General features: G+C 40.3%; 1 protein-coding gene across 1 annotated transcript in view; it reads left to right on the forward strand.

Moving 5' to 3' along the window:
- Positions 1 to 8,349: 8,349 nt before the first annotated feature.
- The window catches only part of hs3st2 (heparan sulfate (glucosamine) 3-O-sulfotransferase 2), a 28,321-nt gene continuing 11,286 nt past the window's right edge, over positions 8,350 to 25,384 (forward strand). The window contains exon 1 of the mRNA XM_049560568.1: positions 8,350 to 9,480. Coding sequence (XP_049416525.1) covers positions 8,969 to 9,480 — 512 coding nt within the window. The 5' untranslated portion in view covers positions 8,350 to 8,968. The remainder of the gene's footprint in view (positions 9,481 to 25,384) is intronic.

The raw sequence follows: 25,384 nt of genomic DNA on the forward strand, positions 1-25,384 counted from the left end.
CTTTGCTGCCCACGGCCAATCTTGAATGTACAGTCTTGGGGTGGCACATCAAAACAGTGTAAAGTGTAATAGAGTTGGAGCTGTTCCAAAGGCCATATCTGCCACTCTAAGGGTTTCATTGTTCCTTTGTGTAAAAAAATATTTTATAATGGTTTATATTTCAGCTATTTGACCACCATGGACATATGTGATCTACATTACTGTGGACCATATCTCACATCCAAGAACAAAAAATGGCATTAAAGCCGCAGTAATTAGGAATCACAACAACTCTGTCTCATGTCACATCAATCAATCAATCAATCAATTTTATTTATACAGCCCAATATCACAAATCACAATTTGCCTCACAGGGCTTTACAGCATACGACATCCCTCTGTCCTTTGGACCCTCGCAGCGGATAAGGAAAAACTCCCAAAAAAAAAAACCCTTTAATGGGGAAAAAACAGTAGAAACCTCAGGAAGAGCAACTGAGGAGGGATCCCTCTTCCAGGACAGACAGACGTGCAATAGATGTCGTACAGAACAGATCAGCATAATAACTTAACAGTAATCCGCATGACACAATGAGACAGGGAGAGAGGGACAGAGAGAGAGAGAGAGAGAGAGAGAGAGAGATGCAGGACAGACGGTAATGACAGTAGCTTACAACAACATTAATGAAAGTAATAATATTATAGTTCTGGCTACTGTGGTACAATATGTTGAAAGTATGTATTAATATCTGGCAGTATACATGTGTGACAATAATCATATGTGTATAATAACAGTAGAAGTATGACTAATGACTAATGATGGCAGCAGCAGCAGGAGGCATCTGGCAGGACCACGGCAGCAGCACAACCACACACGTCACGCTATCCAGGCACCGCTGCGATATGAGTTAACCTGAGAGACAGTGGAGCACAAAGGCTCCGGAGAAGAAGCCAAGTTACTGACATCCAGAATGGCCGAGTTAGCAAGATGCAGTAATAGAATACGAGAGAGAGAGAGAGAAGGAGAGAAGGTACCCGGTGTATTATGGGGGGTCCTCCAGCAGACTAGGCCTAAGTCAGTCTAACTAGGGGCTGGTACAAGGCAAGCCTGAGCCAGCCCTAACTATAAGCTTTATCAGAGAGGAAAGTCTTAAGTCTAGTCTTAAATGTGGAGACGGTGTCTGCCTCCCGGACCGTAACAGGAAGATGATTCCACAGGAGAGGAGCCTGATAGCTGAAGGCTCTGGCTCCTGATCTACTTTTGGAGACTTTAGGGACCACGAGTAACCCTGCGTTCTCAGAGCGCAGTGTTCTGGTGGGATAATATGGCACTATGAGCTCTCTAAGATATGACGGAGCTTGACCATTTAGAGCTTTATAAGTTAACAGTAGGATTTTAAATTCAATTCTGGATTTTACAGGGAGCCAGTGCAGAGAAGCTAAAACAGGAGAAATATGATCTCGTTTCTTAGTTCCTGTTAGTACACGTGCTGCTGCATTCTGAATTAGCTGGAGAGTTTTTAAGGACTTACTAGAGCTACCTGATAATAGAGAGTTACAGTAATCCAGCCTAGAGGTAACAAAAGCATGGACCAGTTTTTCTGCATCTTTTCGGGTCAGGATAGGCCTAATTTTCACAATATTACGCAGATGAAAAAACGTAGTCCGTGAGGTTTGTTTTAAACGAGAATTAAAAGGCAAATCTTGATCAAATGTTACTCTGAGGTTTCTTACGGTAGTGCTAGAGGCCAGAGCAATGCCATCTAGAGAAACTATGTCATCAGATAAAGAGTCACTGAGTTGTTTGGGGCCAAGAACAATAATTTCAGTTTTGTCTGAATTTAACATCAGAAAATTGGTGCTCATCCAGGTTTTTATGTCTTTATGGCAGCTATGGAGTTTAGTTAATTGATTACTTTCTTCTGGCTCCATCAACAAATACAACTGTGTATCATCCGCATAACAATGGAAATTTATAGAGTGATTTCTAATGATGTTGCCTAAAGGAAGCATATATAGAATAAATACGATTGGTCCGAGCACAGAACCTTGTGGAACTCCAAAACAAACTTTAGTAGGTAAGGATGATTCATTATGAACGTCAACAAACTGAAAACAATCAGATATATAAGATTTAAACCAGCTTAGTGCAGAACCTTTTAGGCCAATTAAGTGATCCAGTCTCTGTAGCAGAATTTGATGGTCAATAGTGTCAAACGCTGCACTAAGATCTAATAAAACAAGTACAGAGATGAGTCCTTTGTCTGAAGCAATCAGAAGGTCATTTGTAATTTTAACTAGTACTGTCTCAGTGCTATGATGCACTCTAAATCCTGACTGTAATTCCTCAAATAAATTATTATCATGGAGAAAATCACACAGCTGGTCTGCGACTACTTTCTCAAGGATCTTTGACATAAAGGGAAGATTAGATACTCGTCTATAGTTGGCTAACACCTCTGGATCCAGGGTGGGCTTTTTTAGTAGAGGTTTAATTACAGCTACCTTAAAAGACTGTGGTACATAGCCTGTTAATAAGGATATATTGATCATGTCTAATATATGAGTGTTAACTAAAGGTAAGACCTCCTTAAGTAGCCTAGTTGGGATGGGGTCTAAGAGACACGTTGATGATTTAGATGAAGAAATCACTGCGGCCAATTCTTGAAGAGAAATTGGGGAGAAGCAATCTAAATATATATTAGGTCTTACAGCTGTATTTGAGGTTAGATAGGTAGGCCTACTATCTGAGGGCAGGAGGTCATGAATTTTGCCTCTAATAGTTAGAATTTTGTCATTAAAAAAGCTCATAAAATCATTACTGCTAAGGGCTAAAGGAATACAAGGCTCAATAGAGCTTTGATTCTCAGTCAGCCTGGCTACAGTGCTGAAAAGAAACCTGGGGTTATTTTTGTTTTCTTCTATTAAAGCTGAGTAATAGTTTGCTCTGACATTGCGGAGGCCCCTCTTATAAGTTTTGAGACTGTCTGCCCAGATTAAACGAGATTCTTCCAGTTTGGTTAATCGCCAATTCCTTTCAAACTTTAGCGATATTTGTTTTAACTTACGGGTTTGAGAGTTATACCAAGGAGCGAACTTTCTTTGCTTTGTTAACTTCTTTTTAAGAGGAGCTACAGAGTCAAGTGTTGTTCACAGCGAGCCTACGGCGCTATCAACAAAATGATCAATTCGGGAGAGGTTAAAGTCGGTACGGGAAACCTCTGTTACTGAAGGACTTGGTATTGAATTTAACGACGGAGTAATCATTTCCTTAAATTTTGCGACAGCACTATCTGATAAACATCTAGTATAGTAACTGTTGCTGAGTGGGGTGTAATCGAGTAAAAAGAAATCAAAAGTAATCAAATAATGATCCGATAGCGAGGGATTCTGTGGAAAGACTGTTAGGTTATCAATTTCAATTCCATACATCAGAACTAGATGTTTTCTCACCGTGCCATATTGGTGGGGTCAAGGTTATTTATCTTATCTAAATTTGTTATTTAGTTATTTGAATTTTTAATACTACAGTAACACCAAGAAATTAAAAAAAAAAAGACACACCCTACGGAACTGCTGTGTCCAAGTGGCTGTACATCATTAAACTTTTTGGAGGTGGTTACAGTTTCTGACATCATGCAACATGAGCTGCAGGTGAAACGCTGCTGTCTGGTTGCCAGCTCAAGGGGCCTGATGGATGACTTCATAAAAGTGTGTATAAGCTTTAGTAGTGTAAAGAAAGACCTGCCACTTGTTTATTTCCTGGAGTACAGTGTAGCAGTGTGGTGGTAAACCCCAGGGAGCCGAGAGTGTTGTCTGTTTAAGCAGCACTGAATCTGAGATATTTCACTTGTATAATGTAACAATATTCACAAAGCACCTCTGAATGTTCTCCTAAAAGGATTCACTTAACCCCACTGCTACTCTATGCAGCATAAATCCGCTTTAAACCCTTCTTTAATTTGCAATAAACAAAAGTTAATGAGCAAGAAAGGGAATAACAACATATGCTGAACCTTGAGTGTTTTTTTCTGTTCATGAAAAGAGTCTCAGTTTCATTGTAGGTTTTGTCCTCTTAATGTGGAGATACTGCTGTTGTTTTAATGTCAGATGTGACTTTTATGAGCACTCTTGTGCAGGTTTGCTGAAATAATAAAGAGGTAGAAGGAGGCAGAGGCTGGTTGAGTACCTGCATTTTCTGTTTAAGAGTGGTTTCACCTTCACCTCCTTGCACCTCTTCTGTTTTTCACTTTTAGTTCATACAGTATAAGTACACTTTTATCATTATAATCCTTTAGAAAACCAACTCCTTTCACTTGTGTGCTTCACCCTTTTTTAAGAACTATTTGCCTTGAAGCAGGGAGTGTATACGGCCACATAACTTTGCTCTGAACTCTTTCACTTCTAACAGCTTCGCATCATTGTTGCTGCAGATGGTGCTTCAAAGGACATTCATACAACACACAGTCAGAGAAAATGGATCCCAAACTTCATTAAAAAAAGACAACGTGAGGCAAACAGGAAGATTCGGGCATGCGTGGTACCTAAAATAAGATTTTTTGAATACCGTTTTTACCATAGATTAAAGTTACCCACGTATCGCACCTGCCAGTAGGTGGCAGAGTAAGTTATGAAAGTGTGTGCCCAGTGCTGCTGTACCAACTTGTATGTTTTGCCAAGACTCACCAGTTAAATAATTAAAGTGAACATTTTTCAACATCACTAATGCAGTTGCAGTCTGGATGGTGCAACAATTTGGAGGTCCCACTGAGATTAGACATTTCACAGTGAAACATTTTCCATCACTGGCAGACACACATTAAACACCAGTGTGTGAAAGTGGTAGACAGCTACGTAAGCTAACAGAGCTACAGCTTGACATGAAGACCTGAAAACATGAAGTCCAGCTAGTATGACACCGACCTATTTTGTTCTTTTTCAAGGGTTCCTGCAAAGTGTTCGCAAAGCAAGATGTCAGAGCACTAAGAATAGTTTTGTTTGTAAACAGAAAAAATGTTAATTGTAAACCCTTTCAAGTTTGTGAGTACTGCAAACTTCCTGGCCAAGACTATTAGGACATTAAAACAAACCAGAAGTTATGGTGCATTGGTTGAGTATGTCATGGCCTTTTTCTTTTGTTCTGAGCACAGCTATGCGACTGGATGTTGCTGGGTGCCTGAGCTGACTAAGTTCAACATAACTCTAAAATACCATCCATGAAAAACAAATACAGGCATCCTGTTTCACACTCCTGTGAGAAGGAACTCCCAGCTCATCAAATATTGATGCTTGGTCCATGGCCCTACATCAGAATATGATGCGCTATAGGTACCACTCATGCATCGGTTTTGGACACTACGGTATGGTCTGTCAACTTTTGCTCATTGCATGCATTTCTGCTTGTTGTCCATTCTTAGAATGGAGGTAAAACAGTTTGGTTTAATGCCCTGGGTTTAGGCAACAAAAGCATGTGGTTAGGTTTAGAAAACAACATCATGGTTTGACTTGAAACAAGTAGCCTATGTTTGTCACTAACATAATGTTATGTTGTGTGACATACGTCACTAACATGGCATGCAGCACATACTAGCACACTGCGTTGTTGTCAAAATAACACAACTCACTTGAACAGGTGACCAGCAGGCCCCCTGGTGAAAGTCCAGACTTAGTTTGACCCATCCACCACCACTTTTGCCCACTCTATGCAGACTTTCTTGCTATACTATGGTAGTTGCCCAGTGCATAAAAAACACAGCTGACCGGTGTGTCTCATACCACCACTAAATGGTGCCTTGGTGTGTTGGTATCTGACGCCAAAGGCTACCACTCAAGCTTCAGTATTTGACGAGCTGTGATTGAGTAAGACCAGATTTGGATGAGTGCACAAAGCAGGACTCTGCTGAAGTGTTAGGTGCAAGATTCAGTGCAGGTCAAACACAAAAGCAGCATGAGGTGGTGTGGATCTCAGTGATTACCTGCAGCCCACATGTTGAGGAGACAGATACAGATAGCCAGTCTGACATTAAAGTAACAAGGCCAGAGGTACCGCAGGCACAGTTGTGAGACCCAGGCATATCCCACGTGCTCCAGTTGAAAAAGTCAAGAGAAAAACAGACAGAGCTGTCAGGACTATGGAAATGGCAAAGGTTAAAGAACTTCTACATGAATGGAAAACACTCTAGGTTTCTCGAAAGGATCTTTTATAACATAAAAAAGCAATCTTTACTCAAATTGGACTTTGAGAAAAGTACAAAGACATGGCATACAAGTACCTTTACTGTCCTGGGACTAGTACAGGTCTTACACCTTGTTAGACAATCTGCATTGGATACAAAAAGACATTAAACTTTTTTAAGACAGTGGCAGCAGAGAACATGTTTAATGAATTTGCTTTGAAATTTGGCTTCCCTGTTATGATACATAATGAACAAGGCAAAAAAAATGAGAAGCAGCTGCAAAAAAAAACTAAAAAACACTGGTGCTGAAAAATCCCTTTCAACTCCCTCAACCACAATGGACAGACATAATCACACTTTGTTATCTATGCTGCAGAGGACCTGGAAAATTGTGTTGGGAAATCAAATTCATATTGTGGGCTTTTAAAAAGGTAAAAACAGCTCACTTTATGAGAGGAAGTCTGCACAGACACAGGAAGAGAACTAATTTCTGTCTTGTTTTTATTTGTTGGAATAAAAAATTATTGTATCCAGCTGATTATTTGCTCTAAGCATTAACTGAGTGAATCTAAGGGACCATAGTCATTTGCTAAAGAGCTAAGTAAATATCAGCATCAACTGCACAGCTGTGATGGGCAACGTTATTATCATGTAAGATTTGGCTTGGAGGGAGCATGTGCAGGTTGAATAATTGTGACCCAAGAATCGAACCCTGGGGAACTCCACATGTCCACACAGATTAATTAGTGGATCTATAGTACTATTTAGGAGTAAAGTGTGATTAAATTATGTGGTATAGGATAGTAATACACTGTAATGGTAAACACTTTACCATTTACTTGTTTCTAAATTTCAAAAGAAATCCATTGTTAATAAGAAAGTCAGATGTTTAAGTTATAGCTAATATTGCAATTATTAGTTAAGCATTGTGTCATTTCATAGTCCATGTTGGACTGTAGCTGGACACAGATTTACAACCAGGAGAGCAGTGTCCTTTAAGGTGATAGCGCCAAACCCTGTTCTTTTTTCCCAAACCCAACCATGTGCTTTAGTTGCCTAAATCTAATCATGTTTTAGTTGCCTAAACCCAACCACATGCGATAGCTGTTGAAGCTAAAAAAAAAAAAAAGTCAATTAGCAGTTACCAATGTAGTGCATTTATTTTGAAAAGGACTATATGTAAATGGTAAATTTCCTGTGAAAACTGAAGTGTATTTTCAAAGAAGACAATGCATGTAACAGGCAGAACTTGAAAGCAATGTAGCAGGGTACCTTTCACACTGTATCTTGACATGGAAAGTCCATGAGCAAACGCTGATATGTGACGAGGTCAGAATGTGGTACCTATAAAAAGATTTAGAAAGACAAAAAAGACCTTTGCGTTTAGTAGATAAGTCTATGTTAAGTACGTAAGATGAAAACGTCATTCATTGGGCACTAATTTGTTAGATATCATACAAACTGTTATTGCATTTTCATAAAATACCAAATGAGCAGTTGTATAGGGATACCTTGCACAGGATGACTGGTGGTAGTCTAGCCTGAGCCTGTGGACTGTTGTCACACACAAAATGTGGGGTACTTTGTATATTTGGTAAGTCTTGCTGATGAAATAAAAACAGGTACGTTTTTCTACACTATCAGTGACATCTGATATTAATGGTGTAACGTATTTGTGCAGGGTCACAGATTGAAACAAGATATTCATATTTTGGTGGAAAATCATGAATATTGCAGCTGCTCTGTATCCAAACACCACATAGGCTATCCACTCCCCCATAAAGAAAAACATTAACCATGACATTGAAAGAGCTGTAAACTTTGCATTCTGGTCTGCATCCAGCTTGCATCATGGCACACAGAGGATCAAGCTTGATCTTGACTTTCAGAGGCTGCTAATGCCCAGGTGTGTGTACAGAAAATACTCATCTAGAGAATGCTCCCCCTTGATGAATCATTCTGTTGCAAGTAAAAAGCAAAGGTGTTGAAAACTGATTACAAAACTGTTGATAGCTACTTTTAAGGGTGTTTTGGTGGATTCCTCTGAAATGAGCCATGTTATTTATACATCAAACATTATAAACCCTGTGTCCTTGGGCTCAGTCAACACACACACTTGCAGCTCTGATATATTTAAAGTTAAAATTAAAGTTGACATAACAAATTAATGACAAATGTTGCATCTTTAAATCTCCAGATATGTTACCTCAAATATTCAGGATGTTCCTTTAAAACAAAACGCATATGGAATTATGATCATGTGCATGACGTCAGGGGGGTGATTAAATATTTATAGCTGGTAGCCTAAGTGCATATATCCTCACAACTTCTTTGTGAAAGGAAAAGCGGTGGGCTGAGCATCGAAATCCCCTCGGAGGCGAGCAGAATAATCACACTGGTGGGACACAGGACGCATTGGACTTTTTTTTCCCTCCTCACTATCGACACACAACAAGGAGAAGCAGGATAAAGATGGGCGTCAAATTCCCATGGGATTCGTTTTAAGACAGTTATTGATCCAAATGACTCACTTCAAACTACTTAAGAAAAACTTGTTTAAAAAGGAGGACTGACCCATTTCTTCCCTTGGCAGCGGCTGTAATCATATTCTGCTCCAAGTTTTCTGGCACAGTTCAGCAGCCTATGAAAAGGAATAATGCGACTTACGCGAGGTTGATGCCTCCGAGAAGCCACCCCTATCCTCATGTGCCCGTCTGTCTGACTTTAGAACCTGTTATTGCCAGACTCCGACCGCAGACAAAGAGAGGAGGAAGACTCCGATGGAAAATCATGCAGCACTTTGAACCCATGGAGACATGGCACATAGGTTCCTCTCACCTACTAATAGATTCAGCGCCAGATTCGCCTTCATATTCACTGTGTCACTGTCCTGCACCTACTTATGCTACAGTATTATTTTCTGTCGCAGCACAATCATGACAAACCAGGGTTACGAGGGGAAAAGATGCCCGCCGACCAAGAACGCGGGAGGGAAGAAACTTCTTGGAAAATTAGACAATTGCGCTTCGCTGGAAGTGAGGTCCGCTCTGGATGAGTCTGCTGCCCAGCGGGGCTCAAGTGATCTCCGCGACCAAAGTAAAGCCCCTGCTTCGTCTGGAAGTCACTGGGCTGACATGAAGTTGAGAAACATGAGCGTTGCGCAAAAATATGGGAATAAGAAGTTGCCTAATGCGCTGATAGTCGGTGTAAAGAAAGGAGGCACCAGGGCGGTGCTGGAGTTCATCCGGATACATCCAGATGTGCGCGCACTTGGAACAGAGCCGCACTTTTTCGACAGAAACTATGACAGAGGACTTGACTGGTACAGGTGAGGAAAAAGTGAAACAATGATTTAAGTATTCATTTGTATTTTTCTGAGATATATTGATATATTTTAAGTAGATACACTGTTTTTAATTATGTCACCCAGTTCAGTGTGGTCAGCCCTCTGCTGTACTGGGCTCCTGTCATACGTGGGGTCCAGATGTAGACACGTCCATGTCCAAATATTCAATTAATTTGTTTTTGTGACAAGTATGAATGCAAGTTTATAGTCCAAGTCACTTCTCAGTCATATAAGTGCCTTACAAATACTATTTAATTCATTTTAAGGGTCACATTTTGCTGCACTCTACACATACAAAGGCATCACGTTGACTGGGGATATCACACATGCACACACCCACATGCCAACACCCTCCATACATACCGAAGCAGCATCCACCTCTGAGATCACAACTTTGATTCTACTTTTCAGTCTGCATGGTGTTGTTTTTCTCAGCGCTGCAGATGTTAACTGTCAGCAGAACTCCATGGTGCTGAAAAGACAGCTCCATGATGCTGTGGCAGGATCAGTGTACACAATCACAGCCAACAGCACAGATGACACCAGCGGCCCCCAGGTTACCTAGCCGACTTCAAACAGGCTATACTAAGGCACAAAATGTTCTTGCGTTGGTTAGTGAAGGCAAAGCGGTTCATAAGGTGCACCGAGCCCAGAGCATCACCCCCCCTACTATCGAGATGGCCCCTGTTGATTCTGATTTACAGACATCTTTCTAATCTAGACTTTGTTTCTGTAAAATAACACTGAACTAGAAAGTTCATGTTCCCTCTCAAAAGAAGATCAGTGCCACACTGAGTACGCACTCACATAAAACGTTGCACTCAGGTCTGCAAATGTCCTTCAAAAATGCTCAATAGTGTTGTATTACATTATGTCTGATTGTTAGGAGCTGCCTACTGATTTCCGCTCACATAGTCACAATGCCACCAGTGTGGCAGGAACAGACTACAGTGCATTGCTTCCAAGAACATGGAATAAGTGCTGAAGTCTGTTCTCAAGCTGCACTGCAGGAAAGAACAGCGGAGGCTGCAACAAATTATCACGTCTACAAGTACCTGTCCATCATAGTTTGCTCAGATCTCGTTAGATATTTTTTAGTATGTTTTGTTTTTTGTTCTATTTCTCAGTTTTAAGCTTTTCAATAACTATTAATGATTTAATTACAAGATGTGCATGTTTAAATTCTTTCCTTAAATTTTGCACATGCATTACATGCATACTACTGTCACTTACTGGCAGGCCCTGTCTCCAGCTGATTCTTGGAGTTATTATGCATTTTAGCTTGACTGAATTTTGGTACATGTATAATATTGCAACACATTCTAACTCCCAACTCATCCAATACGGCAGCTTAGTCAGCAGCCCTATGCTTCAAACTATGATACTCCAGGTACACCTATAGCGTCAGATTTTGGATGTCAATTTACAATCGTTACATGCACAGCATCTTTCCAAAATAAGATTTATATGTTCACAGGAAAGTAGTTTTAGTTATGAACACTAAGAGGATGTTTAGGCAACAAGACTGCTTCTTAGGTTTAGAAAAAAGATCATTGCTGGGATTAAAATAAATATGTTTATTATGTAATTTAACTGACAAAAGTGTTAATGAGTATGTCACGAAACGTAAGTGACTTATGCCACATTAATCATGTAACATAATTTTTTAGAAATCAAAAAGCCGTCCTTTTACATCGGCATAATATGTGTCCGGTAGCCGTTGTAGTATAATGGCGCTCTGCTGTCAGGGAGGAAACCGGACAAGAACGAAAAAGTGAAAGTGGCGAGAGTCTGAGTGGGGAGGGCAGGAGAGGTGGTGGATGTTTCCAACAAACGTGGACTTTCACCCGGGAGAGTAGTGTTTGTGTCCAGTAAGATTATAAAGCCAAACCCTGTCATTTTATCCTATGGAAATGGATATGTATTTTGAACTAAGTCAATGCATGCAACTGGCAGAACTTGACACAGTGTCCCAGAACATCAACAACCACCCAAGGTACCTTGCAAGTTATATCTGGATGTGGAAAGTCCATGACTAAACATCAATATGTACCGAGGTTGCAGTGAGAATGTGCTGGCTCTGTCTCATACAGATGCTAAAGGCTGCCTTATGGGTTGAAATCACACTCATGACACTTAGGGCCCTTGACCAAGCCGCAATATTTGACGCCCTGGGAGTGAGAGTGAGAGCAGGCTGAATAATAATAGTCACATTTTCTATACTTGACATGAAGCAAAGATACACCACATTTCTGCAATGAAGGATTTTGTCAAGGTGTGTTTTTTAATTAATTACATTGCCTCGACATTGTTGTGACTAATAAACAACTAAGTTTGATTCTAGTTGTTTCTAAAACTTCATTTCAGATAAGGAAAGTTTCCTGAAGTTAAAACTGAAATGAGCCCTCATTGTTTCAGAGTGAAACAAAATTTACAAAATACAATAAAGATGCAATGTCAGTAATGCCAGGATGGACGAACGTCCTCATGGTGATGTAAGACAATCCCCCACAGAGACAAACACACACACATCCACACAAACCCTGCTGTACAATAGAGTTATCTCAAAAGCTGCTCCATAGTCCTGAATAGCGAATCAGTGGTTTTTATCTTCATGAACCAGAGACTATGATATTACAAAAATGCATTAATATAAGACACAAAAACACTCCACAGTGCCCCTGGTTGGAAGTTAAAAGCAAACACTTGTTCAATAATTTGCATGTTTATTAACGTCTCTTTTTAATTGCTCTTTCTGATAGTAATCTTAATTTTCTATGTATTGTACTCAGTTATCAAGCTTACAGTAGGATGTCATTTGAATGCGCAAGAAAGGAGCTTTTCAAACACTGAAGGAAAACTTCCTGAGGGGCTACTTTGTAGACAGTTAGTCTTTATTGTTGTGTGAATTTCACAAATGAAATTGATTTGGAAACATTCACAGACGAAAGGTGCCGCTCTTTGTAATACTTAAGAGAGAGAGCTGGAAAGCTTGTTAACAGCCTCAGCGAATACCCCGACGCATGACGACATTTGATATAGGCCCTGAGGATAGTCCTTTTTTGTGGTAAAAGACCTGATTTATTTACACGTGTACACAGAAGGCCAAGTGTAGACACAGTGTAAAGTAGTCAGCTGTACGTCGTGTATTCACAGGGCTCTCTTTAGTAACGAGCATCAGCACTACAGCAACAGAAGTAAACCAAACACTAGCTCAACATCTGAGCACAGCAGACTAAGAGTGTACAGATAGAAACAGCTGTGGTGCCTTTTTATACTTCTCCAACAGATGAGATCAGACATTGGCACATCAGACGTCGTCCTGCCCCAACCATTAGTCCATTCACTGCACCACCAACCTTCCTCCCAATGATTCTACCATCTTAATGATGCAATAGCAACTGTTTAACTCGCACTGGGCTTGAAAGAAGTTTGATTATTTTTCTTTCTGTCACTCTAAATTTAAGCAAGGATAAATTGAGGTCCCACACCAATATGATGCCACTTGTGGAAAATTACAAAGCTGGAAAATTGCACCACTTGTCACAAGCTGACAGTTCATATACTGAAGATAAATACTTAAACAATATCATGGACACAAAGGCTGGTTTAATTCAGGCTGAAGCAACTGTTACTCAACCTGACGAGTGACTGAGTGACGTTCATTGTGTTAGACTGGCCCTCAGTGATTATCTGTCACAATGTTTGGGTTGTTGGCAGCACGTCACATAAAGTATCTTTCCATTTTGATTAACTGTCACATTCGTCTCTATAGCAAGTAGCACAATCCCTTTGTGTTGCTGGGCTTTGTGCACAAGTTGGCAGTTGGCCTTCCTACCTGTATATAAATGGACTGCAGTAAGTTATTTTTGTTATTAATGGATCTTAGAGATGTTATGAGATTTTTTTTTTCAATGAAAGCTAACATAAGGGTGTAAAAGGTGCTTGGTGCTCCAATAGCCCCAGATCAGCAATTACAACTCAAGACTCCCAAATATAAAACAGAACATTGTGTAGTGAGAACAGTACAGTGATCTGGAGACCTTGAAAATCGTGTAGTGTGAACTCTTTTAATAATTTAATAGTGCTAAGCAACATTTTGACTATAGACCTTTGGCAGGTAAAACTAACAACAGGCCACATGCTGTAACAACCAATTAAATCACAAACACCTAAGACAATTATACCTTCAATCACTGTAAAAAACACATACATAAATAAGAAATGAAATGAATACAGTAGAAATGTGAAACTAGGAAGTCCTAGAAGAAAATACAAAATAAGTAAGAGAAAGACAGAAGTTTCTTTTTCAAACTGGAAGTCACAAAAGAGATAAATCAACATGAATACAATATAAAAATGATTTTGATAAATGCCTGTGGGGAGACAACAAAACTGATGCCCAGTTATTTATTTAATTGCTGAATTAGTCAAAAAATAAATAATTAAAAGAAACAAAAACAAGAGATGACGGTGTTCATCAATTATAAGTTTATAAGTTTATTTACTTTATTAATCCCCCTGAGGGGAAATTCAATGTTCAGTTCAATTAGCCCCCAAAATCGTGGTCTGAAGTCAAATGCCTGGACAATGATGGGAATTAATAAATAAAAATACAAAATTAATAAATTTGGTACAAATATTCATGATCCCCAGAGGAAGAATCCATTCACACCACCTACATGCCTAATTTCATTTCCATGGTAGTTTATGACAAGATGTCTCGAAAGCATAACACCTGGTCCCATCACTTTGAATCCATATACCCTCATATCATGCTACAAAAGCACGCTACACAATAGTATCTCACATGACAGCTGTACAGCTGTTAACTGCCAACATGCTACCATACAGGTTTATTCTTGTCTAAAGTGTTCCTTAGTAGCACATGTATCTCAGCTTGTTCTCACGCCAAACTCATTAAAAACCGCCACTTTGTCAGTGAACGTAAGCGTCAGACACTGACACATGTAGGTGCCCTTCATGGTGGTATGACACGCACTGGCTGGCTGCAATTTGTAACACCACCAGCAACTACCAAAGTATATAGGGTGGATAGGAGATGAGGTGGATAGGTCAGACAAACTCCAATACCCAGGAGCCTGATGTTCGTTTCCCATGTGAAACCAAAAGTCAGTAGGGTTATTTTAATAGCAAGGTAGTGTGCTAGCATGTGTAGCATGCTATGGCAGTAGCATTTGTCGTGTGAGGTCAGTAACAACTGTACTTATGTTAGGCCAAGCCATGATGTTTTTTTCTAAACCTAGCCACATGCTTTTGTTGCCTGAACTTAAGGAAATAAACCAAAAAACAAAGTGTTTAAGTACATTGTAATTTTATTGTGAAAAAGACTATATAAATGTAACAAACAGAAGCTATACACTTCCTGTGAAAGCGTATTTTGAAAAGACACAATGCATGCAGCATGCGTAAATTTACATACTGCCCCTGAACGTCCAAAATTGACGCACGAGGATACCTAGAGCATCATATTTTGACATGTAGGTCCAATGACAAAGTGGCGGTATTTGACGAGTTGGGACGAGAACACCAACAATTTAATTTTCCAGCATGTAGCATTATAGTCTTGCAGGTCTGCTACTTGATGAATGAACGCAATGATTAATTGATTACTGAAAGTGTCCATGATTCATTTAATTTGACTGATTAATTTGAGCATAGGGGTTTATTCTTGACCTTGGGAAATGTGTGTGCGACAAAATAATCTGAACAAAACGTCCACTTATTAGCTTTTTAAAAACTTCAACATCTCATGGTCTTCATCGTCAAAGGCAAATTTAAAGTGTCATCATAAGATAACAATGGATAAGCTAATTCACTGATAATTTTCTGCACTAATCTCTGTAAAAAAAAAAAAAAAAAACACTTAAAACTCTACATACTCTTTTCTGAGGAGGATAAAAGCAACATTTGTGATATATTTTGAAGCATCTTGTTTTTATTTGGAGTTTTTCTTCGTAGCTTATATCTGTAGAACAGACAGGAAACATACAACATGTGACACCAAATTAACTCTCGTCATTTTCAGTGTACTGGCCAGTTGTTCTGCACAGTCTGTCCTGTTACATTAAGCGTGTGACAGATCATTTAGACTCCCAAGAAAAATGGTGCAGTGTTCATTACTGTGCCTCCTGAGCAGAACACACACGTGGCCTCATTTATTTTATGCGAGGGTGTTCACATAACCATACAGGACCTGATAAAACAGACATTTCACTGCCACCGATTTTCCTCACACTTCTCTCGCCACTTTTTCCATCCTCCACAGAATCAGAAAGATCAAACAAAAACACGTCGCTGTACACCATCAAGACTTAAAAGGGCATCTCAGCTCTATTGATTTCACAGGAGTCAGAAGCACTTCCAGTAGATTCCCCGAGAAGGGTTGAAATTGTATGAGAGGCTGCGGCAACAAATATTCTCCAGGTCCACATTAATTGGCTCAGGGAGGCAGGGAGCTGTGGAACAGTATCATCAGAAAGGTTGATGAGGACAGAAAGTTGGATGGTTCTCATTTAACACAGAAAACTGCACATTATACAGCGAGGGATCGTAAGGCGTAACTCTGCATTATTAATGAGCTGTCTTCATTCCAGTGCAGCTCAGAGACATGTAGTGGTTAACATTAATTAAAAAACAACTCTTTCTGAGAGGTTTCCCCAATGAGATGAGTCTGAAGCGCAGAGACATGGTGCCTTTATTCCTTTAATAGAATAATTCAGGAAATAATGTGATCATGCATACAATATGGACCAATCCTATCCAGTGCATGCAATTAAGCAACCAATACTGCAAATCCTGCAACACTGATGGTGTGAAAGTCTGGTATTTGACATAGAATATGATGAGCTTTCACAACATCCACCACTTACTTTTTGGCCATCAATCGGTCATTACTTTTTTCCAGACTGAAGTATCTCAACAACAGTTTGATCGATTGCCATGAAATTGACATTCATGGTGCCCAGAAGATGTATCAAAATAATTAAGTCTGACTGACTGAAACGTCTCGACAACTAGTGGATGGACTGCCATGAAAATTGGTCCACACATTTATGCTCCCCACAAGATGAACTGCATTCATTTTGACTATCCCTCAACTTTTCCGTAGCACCATCAGGACTTTGATTTATGACCGTATCTTACTATTGACATTCCCATCAGCCTTAGCTGTACTTTTTGATAAGTGCCAAGTTACGAATGTTAGCATGCTAACATGCTAAACTAAGGTGGTCAATATAGTAAACCTCAGCCTATACCTGCTTAGCATCAGCATATGAGTAAGCTGAGCTCGAAGCATGTCTGTGCATACGAAAAGCATCACAGAGCTGTTAGCGTGGCTGTAGACTCTTGAAAAGACCAGGCTGGTCATTAACAGGGGAAGAAAAAATGAACTTCAGGCACTCATGCGTGGAGCAGGAAAAGATGCATTTGAATTAAGTTAAAATGGCTTTATTTCAAAACACAGCTGCTTACATTGAAATACTTACCGGTTTTGACCCTAAGTATTCACCCTCAGAGTGCAAAAGGGTGGACAGGAGTCGAGCAAACATTTTATACACTTGTTAGGGGGCGTTACAGCCTGGAAATCCAGACTCAAATCTAGAAAGATTTTGAGTCTGGCCCTCACTGATACACCCTTCCTACCCAAGGGGCAGCACTAACTGAGGCATTTCAAATGCCACGGCACACAATTGGATAGCACGATGGCCAATCAGAGCAAAAAATAAGGTGATGTATTCTTTGCACTAAGCCCCATTGGTTTGCTGAACAGTGGGGCTTACTGATATATCATGCTTTTGCTGTATCCCGTCGGCAAAACAGCAAAAACGTCCTTCCTGGAAGCGAAGGCTTCTAGGACAGTCTTCTGTTCCTCTCTCAACGAAAAAGATAAGTGTTATTGGCTTAGCGTTTCTTCCAAAGCTAAACTGAATGGATGCGGTCCTTCGGCAGCTGCCATCTTGGCTGTTTACTGTTCGATTCCTACAGCGCAGCGCTGTCGTCATCCTGTTACGCCTGCCAACAGCCCGTCTCTATCAGATAGACTGATCTGATCGGTCCGATTGGCTGGGGATGTGGCTCATCGGAGCCACATCCCCGTGCAGAGCAAATTCGAATTTGCTAGGGGCAGGGCATCTGGAGTTTTAGGTTAGGGGTGTTACCCAATCTTGATTAGTAAGTGAGCACAGGTGGGTGACAGCAATGGATTACAATGAGAGGCCACTTTGAAAGCGACACGCCTCATCTTTAACAGGATTTTAAAGTGGATTTTTTTTATTATTTTGAAACACAAATCTACCTGAATATTTTGTTTTGTTTTGTTTAAAGCAAACTGACATAACTGTGATGTGTGGAAGTGGGGTCTGATTCTTAAAGTCCCACTGATAATTTTTGTAATAGCCTACTATTGCAAAATTAAATTACAAGAATGGATGACTTCAAGCCTGTTCATATTCTGCATGAAAACTGTTAAAGCCTAAGCTAAGCTACAGTAATCTAATGAATAACTGAGCTTCAAAACAATTCAACTTGAACACCTCAGGGAGAAAGTTCAAGCTCCAAAATGAAAGCCATGCTCACGAGTCACATTCATCATAGCCTACACCTATCATGATCGGCTGGGAGAAGATCACATGAGAATAGATGCTTAAACACAGATGTAGAATCCATTATTTCCTGTCCTGATCATGTTGGGAAATTAATCAAAACGAGACAGCACAGACTAAAATCAACTTTTACAGTAACTATAAGCTGCACAAAATGGTCAAATTATTGTGCATTATGTCACTTTTTGGCATCACTGATGGTACATTCTACAGAGGGCAAACTTATCATGCAAAGGTGGTAGTTATCATAAATCTGGCAACACATTTAGTGCATCAAACAACCTGACAGGGTGTCGACCAAACTTGCTTGCTCATAGTCTGAATGGATTTAATGCACTTGATCATTTCCAGGCATGTGAAAAATGCAAATCGTTCCATTGCATTTTTATGAAATTAGTTGTCCTACCCTTGATAACAGTCCTGTCTCATAACATAATATTTATATATGACTAATTTGCAACAGCGAGTGTGTTTTGACAAAAACAGAAAGGAGGACAACTGGTAACTTTTTAATGAGCGTGTGCAGAGTCGCAAAATATTCATACTGAAAATAAAAAAATCACTGACAACACATTTTGTTTCCCTAGAACATCCATTCATGTCAATTACAGACTAATTAGCATGTGTATGGTTATGTATAGGCAACCTAAAGTGCTTGGTTAAGACAGCTGGAGCCTTGATGAAATATTAAAAAAGTCAAGGCTGACTTGAAGGACAAGACATCATGCCTCTACTTTTAAGTGTACGTAGCTTGAACAGCACACAGGATTTAGGACGCAAACCCCAGTCTCCTCTGTCAAAGCCCTGTGCTTTCTACACCCATTATCCACCACTAACACCTCCCTACAACTGCTGTACAACAAAAACTCATAACACTTCCTTGACTGGAAAAAAAAAATGTTGCCAGTGAACACAATGGAGGCAGCATTTTTTTGTGCTGTGACTGTAGCAAAACCATTTTTTTTTTTTTTTTTTAGATTTTAGGAAACAGGTTGCTGATAAAAGTCATAAGAGATATAATCTGTTTTTGCGTGGCCACAAAATTTAGGTCAAGCAATAAAGACTGATGGCAGCAGTCTGGTTTGTCAGGTGATGTATCTCAAGTCGCGGAAACAAATGATAAGATCAAACTAGTTATAACTGTATCTTTGTGGAGACATTGTGATTCTGGAAATATCCGGCTGTCAGCGATTCTTAGCTCACCTTAGCTCATCCTCAGAGATTGTCAGCTTGTTAACTTTCCCCCCTTGGCAAACCCAGTGCGTCCCTACTGACCAGGGATCAAATCCTGTCTGAGCTTTCCCTCCTGTGCCTCCCCTATACTGTCTCCTTTTGTACTTTCCCACCATCTAACTCAACAGTGAAACTACTAAAGGTGGGTGGATGGTCCACTCTCCATTTATAAATATCCTTGACGGTCACATTGCTACAGGCTATAGTGTAAACTCAGGAAGAACTACTAAAAGCTCCAGTTTTGATTAAAAAAAAAAAAAATTCAAGTTGGTCAAGATAATACTGTAAAACTGCACAAATGGGTGATAAATAGACAGGAAGTGTGTAGGAGCAGGATGTAATCTGCCCATCAGCGATTGCAGACATTCACATTGTCACAATGTTATTATCACATAGGGCATTTTATGTCAATTTAAGATTAGAAAAATATTCTAGCTTCTTCTCAGAGTGGCAAAATTTTATTGTATGTGTTTATCAGCTGAAATCATCTTGAAAAATTATCCCAAAATAAGAAGAATAACCAGTAATCCTCATCTGAGAATGTGCAGTTTAGGATTTCAAAGGCTTCACCATCTTTATTTCAGTGTCGGTGGATACTTTCTCGTGCCACATGTTAATGTGACAGCTCGTAGCTCAGCTCAATTCAACGTGTTATTGTTCAAGGAGAGCAAGTGTCAGTCATTTCCCCTCTGCAGTCCAAACCATGAATAATTGTTATTTCAAGGAAAACAAGAGCCCGGTGTTGAAATGACAGCGATTAAATAGGTTTTGGTTCAAGGTCAAGTACATTATGCAATTTATTTCCAATATTTCAGAGCTGTATTGTCCTGCTATGAATATGTTTTGATTCTATTATGTGGCTGAGGATAGGCCAGGAATTTTCTACTCCGAGACATCTGGCTGAGTCAGTCGGCTATTTTCGACCAATTTGTCAATTAAATTAGAAAAATAGATGCTTGATTCTCAGAGCGCTGAATTGTTATTCACCTCTGTTCCTCACCTAGCTGAATTGACCACAGGATTGCCGTATTCGTCTGGACTGCCCTTTGTTAACTCTTAATGGACTTGAAAGGCGGCAGGCCTCTGTTGCTGGTGATTAATGATCAGATGTCATCACAGCTGTAATCTAAGTGAGTGATACTTTAATAATGGAGCAGCCTCTTCAGTGGAGACTGGATCTATTCTGTATCAAGAAAAGAGGAAGATGCCATTTTTAGGAAGTGCAGTGGCACAGACATTATGAGAATCACGCAGCATAAGAACATTTTCTCGGCACAGTCTACCTGAGTAATACAAACTGTTAATGGGTTTGGACAGCAGGGAAGCAAGTCTGTGGGTGGTATTGGCTTTTCAGGACATTTCAGGACAAATGGTTTGTATGAAATGCAATTCCCCAAAGTCAGTTTCTGACAGTATGGAAACAAAGTTTGCAAAGAAAAAACCCTCCAATTAGCACTTAAAAAAATATTATTAGATAATAGCAGAATCACCAAAATATGAATTTGTTGCGATGCAAACAAGACAAAAATCCAGTACTTGAAAACCCCAATTGAAAACACTAATGTGTCCGAAAAAAGCAATTACCCTGAAGCTGCTATGACAAGCTCTCATGCTAATCAGACCACAATACTTTAGTATATTAATCCAACTCTGCATGGCATTTGCATTGTATTTTGTGTGTGTGTGTGTGTGTGTGTGTGTGTGTGTTCAGCAGTACTTTGCTGCTCCCTTTTGTTACTGTTGATAGCACTATTGTTGCATGTTTTTGTGTAGCTCTAATTCAGTTTTGAAGATAACGACAGAAGCAATTTTAATTATTTCCCGATTGTGTGTTGGATATTTTTTGACTTTGCAGCACCTCTGATAAAAGTTTTAATCTATTTCTTCTCAAAAAATGTCTCCTTTTTGTCTCTAGACCAAAGCTTTTTGTGTATCGCCAAAGACTGTGGCCATCATTACTCCGCAACTGCTTATTGTGATAACACACAGGCAATGAGAGCTCAGGAGACTTTTCCTTGTAATTTACTGTGTAACTGTTTTGCTGCTAAATTACTCCAGAGACAGAACAAACACAGCACATGTAATAGATACTTGGATTTGGGCCTCTCTATGGTCAGCCTGTGTGCCTGCATATTGTTCAATGGGCAGGGTTCATTATTTGTCCTTGTAATGACAAACATTTGTTGTCCGGTGGGAGGGAAAGGCCATTCTCTAAATCTCTTTGCCCCTCCCCCTGCAGAAACACTTCACTCTGTGATTAATGGTTTCGAAGTTAAATCCCAATCAGATCAGTGTTTGCCTGAAATCCTCCAACTTATTCAACTGTTTTATTAGCAGGACTGGGTATCAGTACTCAATACCTTTAGGGTATCGACTGAAACAACCCAGTGCTAAGTAGTATCGAAACTTCTACAATCAAGCGATAGCTGCATTAAATCCTTTTTTGCACCAGGGGTCTGGACTCAAACTGTTCCAACTCCCCTGCCGAATCAGGAAACTTTCTGTTGCTGCCTTCTCTTGTGCCACTATGTTTTGGGTGAAGGGTCAGTTCAATATCTGCCCCGTTAGAACGCGCCAACACAGCAGCAGCAGCTAACATCCATCCCTGAGCTGTTAAATGCTCCCAACAAGGTCACACCAACACTGAAATGACTGGATGCTGCGTGTAAACCCGTGTGATGCTAACAGTTAGCCCTGTCCCTGTGTGTGCTGCTTCTGGTGGACTCTCACCAAGACAGAGGTGATCACATGTGATGCCTAATATTATTATGTGATTATATGCAAAATGATTTAGGGCTGCTTTGAGCAAAGCTTTGGATTTACTGGTCAATCTACATCCCAAACCCTCACCTATGGTTATGAGCTCTGGGAAGTGACTGAAAGAATGAGATTGTGGATATAAGAGGCCGAAATGAGTTTCCTCAGAAGGGTGGCTGGGCTCAGCCTTAGAGATAGGATAAAGAGCTCAAACATCCGGAGGGAGCTCGGAGTAGAGCCGCTGCTCCTTGTGTCGAAAGGGGTCAGTTGAGGTGGTTCGGGCATCTGACCAGGATGCCTCCTGGGTGCCTCCTATTCGTCGTCATTCGAATGAGGCACATTCAACCGGTAGCAGACCCAACATGCTGGAGGGATTCGTCTGGCCTGGGAACACCTCCCCTAGGAGAAGCTGGAAAGTGTTGCTGGGGAGAGGGATGTCTGAAATACTTTGCTCAGGCTGCTGGCTCCATGACCCAGCTCGGAGTTGAAAATGGATGGATGGATTTAGGGCTGTACCCGACTCTGAATTATGTCACTCGAATCACATTTAGCTGTTCAATATGAATATTCAATTATTTGTTCCTTTGTTTGAGAGTCTGAACAGGGTTAAACAGGATGTTCAGTGTGACAGTGACATACATGTAATATAGTACATAAGCTATACGCTAACAATGGATCAGAAATGTGCAATAATATTTACACTATTGCACAAAAGCCAGATACTGTGTCATATTATGTTGCAGTGAGCCTTAAATTCACCACTTCCCAGCAGAAAGATAACATTTCAGAGCCTTATGGGGCAAAGCCTCTCCTCCTCTGTGTCGGCAGCTGCCTGTACAAAAAACAACGTGAAAGTGAGTACTTACTCTGCAGCAAAATGTAGGGACCAAAACTTCCCTAGAAGTACACTGCACACTGACTGGCAAAGGGAAAAAAATGCTTGACTTAAAGGTATCTCAGTTGACTGAGGGGTCTCTGACCAATGATTCAAATCTCAGACATTCAGGGGACAGCCCTATAATGATAAATCACACATGAGAAGGTGACTGAGAAGAATTCACTGGTTATTTTGGTTTGTTGCTTCATAAGGGACTTGCATTTTGCATGTGTTGCCCGTATTTGTGCTGCAAACATTTACTGAGAACTTGTCTGGAACTGACAATATGCAACATTCTGTTTTGAGTTCAGACCACAGTGAAATGACAGTAATATATTCTGAGTTCATTGATCGTTCACAAGGAGATGATTCAAAGCTGACCTTTACTTGTTCTGATGGTCTGCATCCCTGATGAACCTGCATTGCTCTTTGGAAGTCTAAGTTGTTCAACAAGACACACTTGTCTGGCGTTGAACAGTCCACTGTTTCACTGCATTGCCTGTCTTCACACCATGAAACAAACCGTGCACATGCTGGAGGTGATGCAGCAGCTTTTATATTTATATATATGCAGTGTCACATAGAGGGGGGTGGATGTCTACAGTCTGCAGTCTGTAATGTGATACAACAGCTCTGCACTAAATTGATTTTAATGTTCAGTCTTTATTTGGTTTGTCTGAGTTGATCATACTCTGTGGTAATTATTTGGATTCTGCTGTTATACTGGATTGTAGCAAAAGTGTTTTTGCTCTGACAGTGATGGGATGTATGGAGAGTCTGTATCAATTGGTATCTTTGTTTGAAACAGGGCTGCCGGACATTGCCCTAAAATCTGTATAGATATTTATGGCCCCTGAACAAATCCTGCTCTATTTGTTGACCCCTTAATATTTACTACAGCACCACCAGCAGACCAACATTTTTTTTTTTTTTTTTAACAAAATAAATGTATAAAAAGAAATGCTGAGGTTGCCATGAATGTTACAAAGCATATTCATACTCCCCAGAGGATGGACCCCTTCTTGTTCGGACACTGTATGATTTCCTGTAGTGCAGTCCTCAGTAGTCTTGCAGGGACTCTGCTGTGGGTAGTATTGTTTCTGACATTCAGGAGTCTCGACCTCAATAATATATCCTTTCAAACTAAATTACTGTCTGTGCAGGTCAGCTGTGGTGACTAAGCTGGGATAGTTATGTACTCATGCAGTCCTCTGTTAATGCTGCCACAATGTTGTATAGCTGGATCGCCATCTCATCTGAAGTATACTTGGAGGACGTGTCTATCGCCAGCCAAAAACAGACCAGAGGTGCCGTCCAGATGGTTGGTTTTAAACACACAGCCAAATGAAGATCTGCCTAAGGCAGATGTGTAGCCTATTTTTTGATAAGGTTCTCTCCAGGGTTAAAAGTGCTCATCCCAACTGGTTCAGCGCATACAAAATATTAAAATCTTTGGTATGCTGAACACCACAGATGAATAACTACACCTTTAGGGCCATATGAGAAGTTGAGAGTAAAATGGACCAACAGCAATTCACAGATATTAGCTTGCAAAAGTCAAAGCAATCATAGCAGGGATTAATTTAAAGCTTTAAATCTGTTGCTAATGAATGGCTTTAGGTATGAATACTGTAGTAAGAGTAACACGTTCTCCCAGTGGAACTGCACGCTGCAGTAGAATGGTGTATCTGGGTTTAATGGGAAGTCCTTGATACTTTAAAACAGATCCATGTTTGTGGCTTATTCCTCCATAATGATATAGCAACGTCCAGAGGGAACTAAGCGTGAACTCCAGACCTCCTGCCTCCACCGCGCCAACAGAGATAAATTGTTCCGCGAGATAGCCAGCAGGTTCTTTCAGGGTGACTACAATATGCAGATGAGCTTTCAGCTCACCACCACAGCTCATTAATGTGCGGCAATGACTGCCATGCTTTCCGCCATCGACCCTAACTACCTGTAGATAAGAGCTGCAGCTGGATGCACGTATTTGGTTTTGTTTTTTTTCTCTCTTATCTCATGGAGTGGGTGATTGAGCTAACATAAAATATTTCATCAAATCATCACAAAGCAGAATTGTTAGAATAGAATAAAGTAGTTTATGCATAATGTGGAATGAGACAACTTTCAACTCCACCCCCCTCGCATACCCAAGTGGTTTTATTGTTGGCACTGCTGTGGCAAAGCCAACTGGATTGCTCTCTGTTTTCTTCAGAGTAGTAACTACCAATAGCACAGGAGAACACTGTGGGAAACACACTGCATTTTCTTCTACTTTGGTCGTCCATCGTCCACCATTTCCACCACCATTTTTCCACAGTTTTCGGGGATAGTAACTGTTGCCAATAGCCGACGCACTGTCTTTATACTGTAAGTTTGGCCTTCATTTTCC

The sequence above is a fragment of the Epinephelus fuscoguttatus genome, linkage group LG19 (genome assembly GCF_011397635.1).
Source record: "Epinephelus fuscoguttatus linkage group LG19, E.fuscoguttatus.final_Chr_v1".
Classification (NCBI taxonomy): domain Eukaryota; kingdom Metazoa; phylum Chordata; class Actinopteri; order Perciformes; family Serranidae; genus Epinephelus; species Epinephelus fuscoguttatus.